Source organism: Sus scrofa, chromosome 6 (assembly GCF_054392235.1).
Source record: "Sus scrofa isolate SSC_HxYL_T2T_F1_AM1 chromosome 6, Sscrofa_HxYL_maternal_Yorkshire_Landrace_v2.0, whole genome shotgun sequence".
NCBI lineage: Eukaryota > Metazoa > Chordata > Mammalia > Artiodactyla > Suidae > Sus > Sus scrofa.
The window spans coordinates 163,703,936-163,718,100 of NC_139388.1; the positions used below are offsets into that span (position 1 = coordinate 163,703,936).

General features: G+C 41.8%; 1 protein-coding gene across 1 annotated transcript in view; it reads right to left on the reverse strand.

The window, feature by feature from the left end:
* SCP2 (sterol carrier protein 2) overlaps positions 1 to 14,165 on the reverse strand; it is a 124,775-nt gene that overhangs the window by 79,308 nt on the left and 31,302 nt on the right. The window contains 1 exon segment of the mRNA NM_001168415.1: positions 6,169 to 6,295. Coding sequence (NP_001161887.1) covers positions 6,169 to 6,295 — 127 coding nt within the window.

The following is a 14,165-nucleotide window of genomic DNA, read 5'->3' on the forward strand; positions in this document are numbered from 1 at the left end:
TCGCAGACGCGGCTCAGATCCCGCGTTGCTGTGGCTCTGGCGTAGGCCGGTGGCTACAGCTCCGATTGGACCCCTAGCCTGGGAACCTCCATATGCCGCAGGAGCGGCCCAAGAAATAGCAACAATAACAACAACAAAAAAGACAAAAGACAAAAAATAAAAAAATAAAAAAATAAAGAATCCTTTAAAAAAAAAAAAAATGTTTTCACATTTCCTCATACATAGATATCAGCATTAAAAACTTCAACACTGATCCCTCACATAAACATTTCTTTGTAATCAAACTTGGGTATATTTAAATGAACTGAATCAACTAATAAGCCTATGATATGAAAATACTTCAAACTGGCCTGTTTGAGCATATAACTAGGGCTCAATTTCAAAAACCAGAAAATAGAGCCTAAGACCACAGCGGTTACAAGACAGGAAAGCACTGCCAGCAATTCTTCAAGGAGTCTGCCAAAACATCCAATGCCCCTGGACTAAATGAGTTTTGCAATTCATACCTTCCAGGGCCTCATCTCCTCTTTCCTTATGATAAGACAGAAAGGTCTTCAGAAGAGTTACAGTCTTAACAAGAAAAGGGTGTTTTTAAATTCTTTAACAGAAAGTTTAGAGCAGTGTCAAGAAAACAAAAGCAAGGACAGTAATAAAGTAAAATTTGCAAAAATATTTTTTACTATTTTTTTGTCTTTTTTTTTTATTTTTTAGGACTGCACCTGAGGTATATGGAGGTATCCAGGCCAGGGGTCGAATCAGAGCTATAGCTGCCAGCCTATGCCACAGCCACAGCAACACCAGACCCGAGCTGTCTCTGCGACCTACACCACAGCTCACAGCAACACCAGATCCTCAACCCACTGAACAAGGCCAGGGACTGAACCTGCATCCTCATGGATACTAGTCGGGTTCATTAACCACAGAGCTATTATTATTATTATTATTATTTTAATTTAGAGCCACACCTGTGGCATATGGAAGTTCACAGTCTAGGGGTTAAATCAGAGCTGTAGCAGCTAGCTACGCCACAGCCATAGCAACAACAGATCTGAGCCACATCTACAAACTATATACCACAGCTCACACAGAGCTGGATCCTTAATCCACTGAGCGAGGCCAGGGATCAAATCCGATTCCTCATAGATGTAGTTGGGTTCATTACTGCTGGGCCACAATGGGAACTAATAGTAAAAATTTTTTAAAAAAAGAATAGAATTGGTATTCCTGTCGTGGCGCAGTAGAAACAAATCCAACTAGGAACCATGAGGTTGTGGGTTCGATCCCTGGCCTCGCTCAGTGGGTTAAGGATCTGGTGTTACCATGAACTGTGGTATAGGTCACAGACTCAGCTTGGATCTGGCATGGCTGTGGCTGTGGTGTAGGCCAGCAGCTGTAGCTCCAATTAGACCCCTAGACTGGGACCCTCCATATGCCACAGGTGGGCTCTAAAAAGCAAAAAAAAAAAAAAAAAAAAAAAAAAAGACAGAATAGAATAAAATAAATTTTGAATCCACCTTTGGAGCTAGAAAGACCAAGGAAGGAAAAAGTCCACTGATTAGAGCTGGTAACTGACAGTGCAATAAAGTGGAGAGTCTTCATCTCTATCTTCTCTGTCAAGGAGGATGATTTTCAGAGCAGAAATGATACACATGTAAGACTGAGCAAATCTTATCTAATTCTAATAAAAATGGAAAATGGTAGAGACCACACTGATTATCTCATACCAATAGTAACAAATGATGCAGAGGCAGTCGGTGTGGGTTCAGTAAGAACAGGTCACATCAAATTAATATCTTTTTTTTTTTTTTTTTGTCTTTTGTCTTTTGTCTTTGGCATATGGAGGTTTCTGTGGCTAAGGGTTGAAATGAAGCTGCAGCCTACACACCACAGCCACAGCAACTTGGGATTCAAGCTGCATCTGCGACCTACACCACAGCTCATGGCAACACCAGATCGTTAACCCACCAAGCAAGGCCAGGAATTGAACCTGCTTCCTCATGGATGCTAGTCAGATTGTTTCCCTTGTGCTACAACAGGAACTCCTAACTCCACATTTTAAAAAATCAATTAAAAAATCAACAAATATATCATAACTAAGTGGCATTCAATCCAGACAGGCAGAGTTGGTTCAATATCAGAAATCCACTGATAAAATATTTTAACCAATAAATCTAAGCGGGGGGCATGAATACAATTCATTTCATAGATGCTAGAAAAGCCTTTGGCAAAATTCGATACCCATTTCTGAAAGAAAAAGAAACTCAAGAAAATAAGAATTGATGGATAATCTCTAAACACAATAAATTATATATATGAGACCCTGAAACCAGAATCTTAGTTAATATATAATAACACCTCTCACATTGGATTGTGGTGAGAATTAAGTGAGATAATAAGGATATGAAAATTGCTTCATTCATTCATTTATTCACTCAACAACCACTTACTAATTAAATGGTCAAGGGACTATAAAAGAGAAAGGGGGAAATACTTTCTTCTGGCCAGATTATATGCCAAGCACTGTGCTAGGCTGGCTATATGGAAGACAAACAAAACAGACTTGATTCTTGCTTTTGTGGCATTTATAAAACAAATAAAGAAAATAACAATTAAACAAAACCATATACAATAAATGTCGATATAAATAGTGCTAAGTGCTATGAAAGAAAGCAATAGGAACTATCTACAGAAGAAAAAGATAAATAAAATAAAATAAAATAAATAGTAAATAAATAAAGAAAAGAAAAGAAAAAGAAAATAACAGGAGAGACCTACTTCAATTTGAATGGTCAAGGAGGTTCTTTCTTTGAAGATGAATTAACTAGAGAATACCTGCTTTGTGCCAGGCACTGTACCAGGTAACAGTGAGTTAAAAACAAACAAAAATCAGTATGCTTGTAGACTTTGATTCAGGGTGGAGAGACAGTCAATAAGTAAGAAAAATATACATACACCAGATGATTACAAGTGTTATATGAAATGACTGAGGTGGAGTCAGAGGATGGGAGCACTGATGAAATCTTAGGGTAGAGTATTCCGGAAGTCAAAATAGGGCAGTTCCCGTCATGACTCAGTGGAAACAAATCTGACGAGGAACCATGAGGCCTCAGATTTGATCCCTGGACTCACTCAGTGAGTTAAGGATCTGGCACTGGCCAAAGTAGGTACGTAGTTACCGTGTTTGAGGAACCAAATGGATGATGTGGCTGGAGCAGAGTGGTGATAGAAAAAACGGTAAGAGATGAGGTCAGAGAGCTAAGGACGGTCCAGGATCAGATCATATAGAAGCTTGTACACCCTAACTTGTAGCTTTCCACCTGAGCGTAGTAAGAACACAACAGTTTTGAGCAGAGGACTGAAATGATCTGGCTTATATTTCAAAAGCATTGCTCTGGAAATAACATAAAGAATTGACTGTACAGGGGGTTCCCACGGTGGTTCAGGGGTAACAAACCCGACTAGTACCCACAAGGGCACGGGTTCCATCCCTGGCCTTGCTTAATGGGTTAAGGATCCAGCATTGCCATGAGCTGTGGTGTAGGTAACAGATGCAGCTCAGATCCCGAGTTGCTGCAGCTGTGGTGCAGACTGGCAGCTGCAGGTCTGATTCGACCCCTAGCCTGGGAACCTCTGTATGCCCTGACTGTGGCCCTAAAAAGACAAAAAAACAAAACCAACAAAATTGATTGTAGAGGTACATGTAGGAGATTCCTATAATCCAGGTGAAAACCTCTGACCGCCTGCACTACAGGGCAAGTGGTGGGAATGCTGAGGCACATTTCCCTTTCCGATATTTCTGGATATTTTGAAAAACAAGTTTAAAAGGTTGGCTGATATATTCAACGTCGAGTATGAGAAAAATCAAGACTGGCTCCCAGGTTCTTGGTCAAAGGTCCTAGAGAAGATACCCTTCTGAACGGTGGAAACTTCAGGAGGAAAGATGGGGAAGGGCGGAAGTTCAAACGGAAGAATTGGGGCTTCAGTTTTAGACCTGAAAATTTGACAGACCCATTAGATCTCTAAGTCGAAATCCTTTTGTAAAGTGTTGGAGATATAAGATTTTTTTTAAGACTTTGAAGCACAAGAAAAGCTGACCTTGGAAGAATGGAGAAAAGATCATTGTAGCCAAAGGGCATCTGAGACTCTGAAGCAGAGAATAGTTAGGTCTGCGGAACATACGGACAGGCTGGGTGGGGGGGGTATCCCCAGAGGAAGACTAGACAATGGACAGGAAAACAAGAAGTGGGTTTTAAAACCAGAGAGTCTCACTGTAAAAACAGTTGATATTACTTATTTTGGTACCTGAACGCTATGAAATGAATCATGGCTTCCCCCCACCCCACGTTCATTTGTTGAAGTTCTAATCCCTAATGTGATGGTATTTGGAGAGGGGGCTTTGGGGAGGTCATTTTGGTAGGTGACGTCATGAGGGTGACTCCCTCCTGAGAGGATCAGTGCCCTCATGAGAGGACAAAGACAAAGATGCTTCTCTGTCCCTCTCTCTCTGTGCCCACACAAAAGAAGAGGTCATGGGAATACACAGTGAAATGAAGGCACCTACAACCCAAGAGATGAGGCCTCAATATAAAACCTATCTTGCATGGGTTTTTTGTTTTGTTTTGTTTTTGTTTTTGTTTTTTGGGGTTTTTTTTTTTTGTCTCTTTGCTTTTTAGGGCTGCACTTGTGACATATGGAGGTGCCCACGCTAGGGGTCGCGTCAGAGCCACAGCCACCGGCCTACGCCACAGCCACAGCAATGCAGGATCTAAGCTGCGTCTGTGACCTACACCACAGCTCACAGCAATGCCGGATCCTTAACCCACTGAGCAAGGCCAGGGATCGAACCCACAATCTCATGGTTCCTAGTTGGATTCGCTTCCACTGAACCACGACAGGAACTCCAAACCCTATCTTGCATGTTGACGCTGGACTTCCCAGCCTCTAGAACCATGAAAAACAAATGTCCGTTGTTTGATCCACCCAGTCGATGATATTTTGCTATGTCAGCCCAAGCAGACTAACGGTAGATGTCAAGTTATACTGAACAAAAACATAAAATATGTGAATGGCTTTGAAACCACTCTAGTTCCAAAGTTTGGAACAATTGCTAGCAAGGGCCTAAAGTGCTTTGAAGACGTATTAGCAGTAGCCTCGGGTCTTTTGAGGATGCTGTAGGAGAGGGTTCGCCAAAAGACAAAACCTTACTGAAAACTGAAGGAAAGGAGACCCCTGTTACTATTGAAGTAGAAATTACAGTATGTCCTGCAGTTTTGTAGAAACTAGATAATAAGCAAAATATTGAAACTGCCACATGCTTTCTTCTTGCCACTACTAGTAAAATCCTACAGTCCCGCGCTGAGGAAAGAACCATTAAACAAAAAGGATTCAGGACTTGATAGTTTTGAGAATTCTCAGCCTCTCAAAGTGGTAAAAGATGCTCAAATTAAGAGATGGTCTTTGGCACTCCCGTCATGGCACAGCGGAAACGAATCCAACTAGGCATCATGAGGTTTCGGGTTCGATCCCTGGCCTCGCTCAGTGGGCTAAGGATCGGGCGTTGCCATGAGCTGTGGTGTAGGTTACAAACACAATTCGGATCCCGGTTGCTGTGCCTGTGGCGTAGGCCAGCGGCTACAGCTCCCACTTGACCCCTCGCCTGGGAACCTCCATTTGCTGAGGGTGCTACCCCCAATTCCCCCCAAAAAGCTAGGATATTTACCTACAAAATAAAAGTCAACTTTGAAATTTAAATCTCATAAAACACTATGAATTGACAGATGATGAAGGACTCCTGATGGATTCAAGTACCGAGAATAAAATTTGGCTCGAATATGCATCTACTACCAACAGCAAGCTTTAACTCTCATTACCACATTCAGAACAGAGAAGCCTCAACTGATCGACCATGAGTAAAGAAGACTAGATTTATGGTATTTTTCCTATTTCAATGTCTTATTTTGGAGCATTCTAAGCACTTCCCATATGACATCCCATGTATAAAATACTCTTCTACAACTAAATTCTATACAGACTATTTCTTCAACTCCAATGAAAAATCATTTCATATTTTATACATCCCAGCATTCACCGTAGTTCTTAAATAAATACCAATTGGTTCCCACACATGTATATAACTACCAATAAGCCTTAATGTTTTTTTTAACATACCATATTTTTCCATGTGCTCTATTCCAGCATGCCCAAACAGCTGAGCAGCAAATGGATGCGGAGATAATCCATACTTGTTAATCATGACTTCAACATGCTTATCTATTGGATTGGTCCTATTTGCAAACTAAGAAAGGGGAAAAAAAACATTTAATAAGTCTTAGACATGCTAAAGATCTCTTTTAACTATTACAGTGTTACTACGACATTTGCATAGTCAAAGGGTGGATAAGCCAAAAATAAAATCAGTGAATAAAATCAGTCAGAACATGTTTCGCAGGGAAACATGGAAAGGAAAAATCATCTAGTGACCAAAGAGGTATGTATTCTTTCAAACACATATAAAGCATCTCAAACACGCAAATAACTACTCAAGATACAGGGGATAGGAGTTCCCGTTGTGGCTCAGTGGTTAACGAATCCGACTAGGAACCATGAGGTTGCAGGTTGGATCCCTGGCCTCGCTCAGTGCGTTAAGGATCCGGTGTTGTGTGAGCTGTGGTGTAGGTCACAGACACGGCTCGGATCCTGCGTTGCTGTGGCTCTGGTGTAGACTGGTGGCTACAGCTCCGATTAGACCCCTAGCCTGGGAACCTCCATGTGCTGCGGGAGCGGCCCTAGAAACGGCAAAAAGACACACACACAAAAAAGAAGCAGGGGATAAGACAGTAAACAAAGGAGATAAAGTCCCTGCTCACCTGGCCTGTGAGGGAGGAGGGGACAGAAGGAAACGAGAATGAAAATTAATTAGAATGTAAGTAGTCATGCCATAAAGAATAAATCCAAGCAAAGGGATAAAGATGGAAGGTGGGAAGTACTATTTTATAAAAAATACTCAAGGGAAGTCTCACTGATAATAGGGCATTTGAGCAGGTATGAGAAGGAGTAGGAGGAAGTTATTTGGATGACTTTGGGAGAGGAGCCTTTTAGGCAGAGGGAAAGAATAGGATGCTGAGGCAGGAATAGGTTTGAGTCTTTGAGAAAAAGAGTGAATTAGGATTAAGATAATGTCATGCTCAAAGGGCCCTCCCCTCTGCTTTCACGGCTCTAGAAAAGAAAAATACAGTTCCTACTGAAAATATTCTCCTAAAGGAAAGCTAAATGTTTCCAGTGAGTTTATCTACCAGACTATAAACTCCCCGAGGGCAGGAACTTGTTCATACACCTCTGTGTGTATATCCAATGCCGAGCACGTGGCCTTCTACACTGTAAACATTCCATAAATAATTGTTGAATGAAATAAATGGAGATTTCTGTTAGTCTTCAAAGGAGTTCTAAAGGGAATGCTATGAAACAAAATTAGGATTAAGAAAAACAGACTTAAAGGAAGAAAATTACTTCATTAGATATGGTAGGCGACTTGACCATCCAAAGGCTAAAGATAAAATGAGCTGATAAATGGGTCCTGTGGAATCTGCGAAATTAGAAATCTTAAAAAATAAGTACACCTAATGATGTGTTTGAGTTTCTGCAGGTAGAATTTTTTGTCAAAAGAAGTCTTGTCTTTTTTTTTTTTTTTTTTTCTGCCATTTCTTGGGCCGCTCCTGCGGCATATGGAGGTTCCAGGCTAGGGGTCTTCGGAGCTGTAGCCACCGGCCTACGCCAGAGCCACAGCAACGCGGGATCCGAGCCATGTCTGCGACCTACACCACAGCTCACGGCAACGCCGGATCGTTAACCCACTGAGCAAGGGCAGGGACCAAACCTGCAACCTCATGGTTCCTAGTTGGATTCGTTAACCACTACGCCATGATGGGAACTCCTCAAAAGAAATCTTAAAAGAAAAAATGTTTTAAATAAAAAAAATGTTCACATCCAAGTTAAAAAGGAATGTGAGGGAAAACAGAACACAACTTCTGCTTCTAGTCAAGACAGACTACAGGAACCAGATGCACCCTTCTATTTTTTTTTTTTTTTTTTTTTTTTTTTGTCCTTTTACCCTTTCTTTTTTTTTTTTTTTTGTCTTTTTGTCTTTTTTTGTTGTTGTTGTTGTTGTTGCTATTTCTTGGGCCGCTCCCGCGGCATATGGAGGTTCCCAGGCTAGGGGTTGAATCGGAGCTGTAGCCACCGGCCTACGCCAGAGCCACAGCAACGCGGGATCCGAGCCGCATCTGCAACCTACACCACAGCTCACGGCAACGCTGGATCCTTAACCCACTGAGCAAGGGCAGGGACCAAACCCGCAACCTCATGGTTCCTAGTCGGATTCGTTAACCACTGCGCCATGACGGGAACTCCCCTTTTACCCTTTCTAGGGCTGCTCCCTCAGCATATGGAGGTTCCCAGGCTAGGGGTCGAATCGGAGCTGTAGCCACCGGCCTACACCACAGTCACAGCAACGCGGGATCTGAGCTGTGTCTGCGACCCACACCACAGCTCACGGCAACACCGAATCGTTAACCCACTGAGCAAGGGCAGGGATCGAATCCGCAACCTCATGGTTCCTAGTCGGATTCGTTAACCACTGAGCCACGATTAAACAATTAAAAACCTGGACAAAATATACAAAGCAGCTGTTTTCAGACAATGGTGAACATAAAGCCCAGCACAGCAATCTCTGAATGAAGGGAAATGAGCATGGTGAGCATTACGACCGGCCCCAAATTACTACCTGGCAAGAGCAGGGGAAAGTAGCACGGAGTCCAGCAAGCTCCAACCGAAGAAACAGTTTAGAGAGACCATGGCATCTAGAATTCACAGAGGAGAGCAATGAAAGGAGAGAGAGAGAGAGAGAGCTCTCTGAAGATCTGAAGAGAGTTCCCCTTGAGTCTTCAGTGAGTCTGATCAACACATGAGCATGAGGAAACTACTGAGACTAGGGAAAGAATCACTGGAAAGAAGCAGGCAGAACATGCCCAGTGTTCCCACAGGGCCAGATATAGTTCTTATTCCCAAAACCACAATGGAAAGATCTCCGAACACTTGGGGCATCAGCAGAATCCTGAGTAGCAAGATCAGTTTAGCCTTAGAAGAATGATAAAGACTGTTCTGATTGTACCTAGCAAAGCGTAAAAGCAAACCTCAAAAGGATCAAACCATTTCAAAAAAACAATTACCCCAGGAGTTCCCACTGGGGCACAGTGGATTAAGGATCCGACATTGTCTCTGTGGCAGCATAGGTTCAACCCCCAGCCTGGTGCTGTGGGTGAAGGATCCAGCATTGCTGCAGCTGTGGCATAGGTTGCAGCTGTGGTTCAGGTTGGATCCCTGGCCTGAGAATTTCCATGTTCTGCTGGAGCAGCTGACAGAACAAAACAACTACCCCAGAACAAAACCCTATAACAGTTAACAGAACATAAAAATTCAACATCTGGCAGTTCCCGTCATGGCGCAGTGGTCAACGAATCTGACTAGGAACCATGAAGTTGTGGGTTTGATCCCTGGCCTTGCTCAGTGGTTGAGGATCCTGCGTTGCCATGAGCTGTGGTGTAGGTTGCAGACTCGGCATGGATCCTGTGTTGCTGTGGCACTGGCGTAGGCCGGCAGCAACAGCTCCAATTAGACCCCTAGCCTGGGAACTTCCATATGCCACTGGTGCGGCCCTAAAAAGACCAAAAAAAAAAAAAAAATTCAACATCTAACAAAGTAAAATTTACAATGCTAGCATTCAATCAGAAATCATAAGGCAAGCAATGAAACAGAAGTACAACTTGCAAAGAGTGGATTAATCGATCAATAGAAATTGCACAGATGATAAGAGTGAGGATTAAGATGGAGGAATAAAAGACCTGGAGCTCAACTTCCCTCCTAAAAACAACAAAATTTACAACTAAAGGCTGAGCAATCTCCACCCAAATGGACTGGAAACCTTAAAAAAGATACCCTACTCCAGAAGAAAAAGAGGAGGCCACATCAAGAGGTAGGAGGGGCGATTTCGTGATATAAACAACCCCATACCTCCCAGGTGGGAAGCTCCAGAGACTGAAAACTAACTGGTTCACAGAGAGGGACTCCCCTACAGGAGTGAGAGTTCTGAGCCCCACATCAAACCCTCACTTGCGGGGATCTGGCACTGGGAGAAAGAGCCCTGGAGCATCTGGCATTGAAGGTCAGTGGGGCTTGTGCACAGGAGCTCCACAGAACTGGGGGAAATGGAGACCCCATTCTTAAAAGGCGCACACGGACGTTCACGTGCACTGGGTCCCAGGGCAAAGCAAAGTCTCCATGGGAATCTGGGTCAAACCTGACAGCAGTTCTTGGAGGACATCCTGGGAAAACAGGGGTGAATGTGGCTTGTTCTGAGGGAAGGATATTGAAAGAAAAGCTCTTGGGAATATTCAGCAGCTGCCTTTCTCTGGAGGTGGCCACTTTGGGAAAATCTGGCCCCCCCTGTCAGTCAGCACTGAGAAGCTCCAGGGCAAACAACAATCCAGGTGGGATCACAGCCCCGCCCCTCAGTAAACAGGCTGCCTAAAGACCCCTCAGGCACACAGCTGCCTCTAAACCCAGCCGGAGACTAAGCCCCACCCACCAGAGGGATTAGAATCGGCTCCACCTACCAGGGGGCAGGCATCAGCCCCACCCATCAGGAAGCCTACAGCAAGCCCCCCCAAACCGACTTCAGCCACAGGGGGGCAGACATCAGAAGGAAGGGAGGCTACAACTCTATTATCTGTCAAAAGGTCACCACACTAAAAACCTATAAAAATGAAAAGACAGAGAACTATAACTCAGATGAGGGAGAAAGGAAAAACCCCAGAAAATTAGCTAAGCGAGGAGGAGATTCTTAGCCTCCAGACTTCAGACTGATGATGCTGAAGATGACGCCAGGCATTGGAAATAAACTGGAGGCAAAGGGGATAATTTACAGCAAACACTGAGCAAAGAAATGCAAGATATAAAACTTAAGCAAGAAGAGATGCAAAATACAATAACTGAAATAAAAAATTCACTAGAAGCAGCTAACAGCAGAATACAGGAGGCAGAAGAAGGAATAAGCGAGGTGGAGGGCAGATTAGTGGAAATTACGGATGCAGAACAGAAAAGAGAAAAAAGATTGAAAAGAAATGAAGAGAGTCTCAGAGAACTCTGGAACAATGTTAAACGCACCAACATCCATATTATAGGGGTGCCAGAAGGAGAAGAGAGAGAGAAGGGAACAGAAAAAATATTCCGAGAGATAATAGCCGAACACTTCCCTAACATGGGAAAGGAACCACTCACTCAAATCCAGGAAGCACAACGAGTACCATATAAAATAAACCCAAGGAGGAATACACTGAGACACATATTAATCAAACTGACCAAAATTAAAGACAGAAAATCTTGAAAGCAGCTAGGGAAAAGAAACAAGTAACATACAAGGGAACCTCAATAAGGTTATTGGCAGATTTTTTAGCAGAAACTCTGCAGGCCAGAAAGGAGTGGCATGATATACTTAACATGATGAAAGGAAAAAACCTCCAACCAAGATTACTCTACCCAGCAAGGCTCTCCTTCAGATTTGAAGGGGAAATCAGAACCTTCACAGATAAGCAAAAGCTAGGAGAATTCAGCAACACTAAACCAGCCTTACAACAATTACTAAAGGAACTTCTCTAGGCAGAAAAGACAAGAAAGCAACAGAAAACAAAAATTCCACACATGACAAGGCTCACCAGTAAAGGTATATATAAAGATACGAAATCATCCATGCACAATTATACCACCAAAATCAGAAATCATGAGAAGGGGTGGGTACAAATGCAGGACACTGGAGATGAACTTGCAATTAAGAAAACAACTTAAAACAATCTCATATACATATAGACTCTTGTATCAAAACTTCAGAATAACTGCAAACAAAAAATCTACAATTGATACACAAACAAGGAATCTGTGGAGAAGAAATATATCTCATAGTAAATAAGTGCATAATCCACCATAAAAGAGGTCATTTGACTCCATTCTCAGAATGCTGAAGTCTTCCTACATCTGATTCTGACTTCCTCTCCATCAAAGAATTTATGATAATTATAATTAAATAATGCAACTGTACAATTAAATAATACAGTTCTACAACTGTATTATTAATAACCATTTCTCTCCATGGTACAATGTAAGGTCTATAATGTCTTGTTTATCACATCACCTAGAATGTTGTAATGCCTATATTGAAGATTCAATAAGATGTAACAAATTGTGAAGACATATTTATATAGTTACACTGTTTTTTAACCAATTTATGCATTTAATATTTTACTTATTTTCAGAGGGTATATTATTTTTGTTATTCTTACCAGTTGTTATTCTTTTTATTATGCTATATAAAATATTTAATGGTATATAAGGCTTTCTTCTTTATAAATTTTAGTTGCATAATATAACAATTTTAATATAATGCTAATTTTTAAGGAAAAATTGAAATGTAATAGATAATACTAAATAGTAAGGATGAAAGCCATACAAAATGGGATAAAGTATAGAATAAATTTCCTATTTGTCTCAGCATATTTTCCATTCCATTTCTCCAGAGGGAGTCACTTAATCTGTTTCTTAAGATCCATGATATAATAATCTGTGTGAATGTAATTGTGTTTAAATATATGTATTTTACTCTGTAAAAAAAATAAAATAAAATTTCAAAAAAAAAAAAAGAAATTGCACAGATGATAGAGTTAGTAGGTAAGAACATTGAAACAGTTACTGTAAATACACTCCATCTGTCCAAGAAGGTAAAAGAAAGTAGGAATGAGAAAAAGATAGTTATGGAAGATATAAAAATTTAAAAAAAAAACCTTCAGTGTGTATCTTAAAAATAAAATACACACTGAAATGAAAAGTAAACTCAGTAGGGGCTCAGTGGTGGTGGGTTCGACCCCTGGCCTCACTCAGTGGGTTAGGGATCCAGCATTGCCGTGAGCTGTGGTATAGGTCACAGACACGGCTTGGATCCTGCATTGCTGTGGCTGTGGCGTAGTGGCTGCAGCTCCAATTCAACCCCTAGCCTGGGAACTTCCACATGCCATGAGTGCAGCCCTAAAAAGACAAAAAAAAAAAAAAAAAAAAAAAAAAAAAAAAAAAAAAAACCAGTAAGCTCAGCGAAATTAATGGAAGATTAGGCACAGCATAGATTAGTAAACTTAAAAGAGTAACAAAACATGAAGAGAAAAAAAGAATAAAATGAGTGAATTGTGGAATAATTAACAAGGTTAGTAGATATGTAATTGGAGTCTGAGAAAAAGAGAAGATGGAGAAGAAAGTCAGAAAAAAATATTTAAGGCATAATGCATTAAAAATGTCCAAATCTGGGGAGTTCCCGTCATGGCGCAGTGGTTAACGAATCCGACTAGGAACCATGAGGTTGCAGGTTCGGTCCCTGCCCTTGCTCAGTGGGTTAACGATCCGGCATTGCCGTGAGATGTGGTGTAGGTTGCAGACGCGGCTCAGATCCCGCGTGCTGTGGCTCTGGCGTAGGCCGGTGGCTACAGCTCCGATTCAACCCCTAGCCTGGGAACCTCCATATGCCGCGGGAGCGGCCCAAGAAATAGCAACAACAACAACAAAAAAAGACAAAAAGACAAAAAAAAAAAAAAAAAAGTCCAAATCTGATGACAGATCTCTAACCCACATACCCAAGAACTTAACAAACCCCAAGCATAAGAAACATGATCGAATTATGCCAAGGTATATCATAACAAAATTGTTCAAAACTGGTGATAAAGAAAAAATCTTAAAAGTAACCAAAGAGGAGTTCCCATCGTGGCTCAGTGGTTAACGAACCTGACTAGTATCCATGAGGATGCAGGTTTGATCGCTGGCTTCGCTCAGTGGGTTAAGGATCTGGCATCGCCGTGAGGTGTGATGTAAGTCACAGATGCGGCTTGGATCCTCTGTTGCTGTGACTGTGGTGTAGGCCAGCAGCTTCACCTCCAATTGGACCCCTAGCCTGGGAACTTGCAAATGCCACAGGTGCAGCCCTAAAAAAAAAAAAAGAAAAATACTTTGTAAGGTTCATGTCATACTATAGTGAATGGTTATAACATTACTTAAGTTGGTTAGTGAATAAAGATGCATAC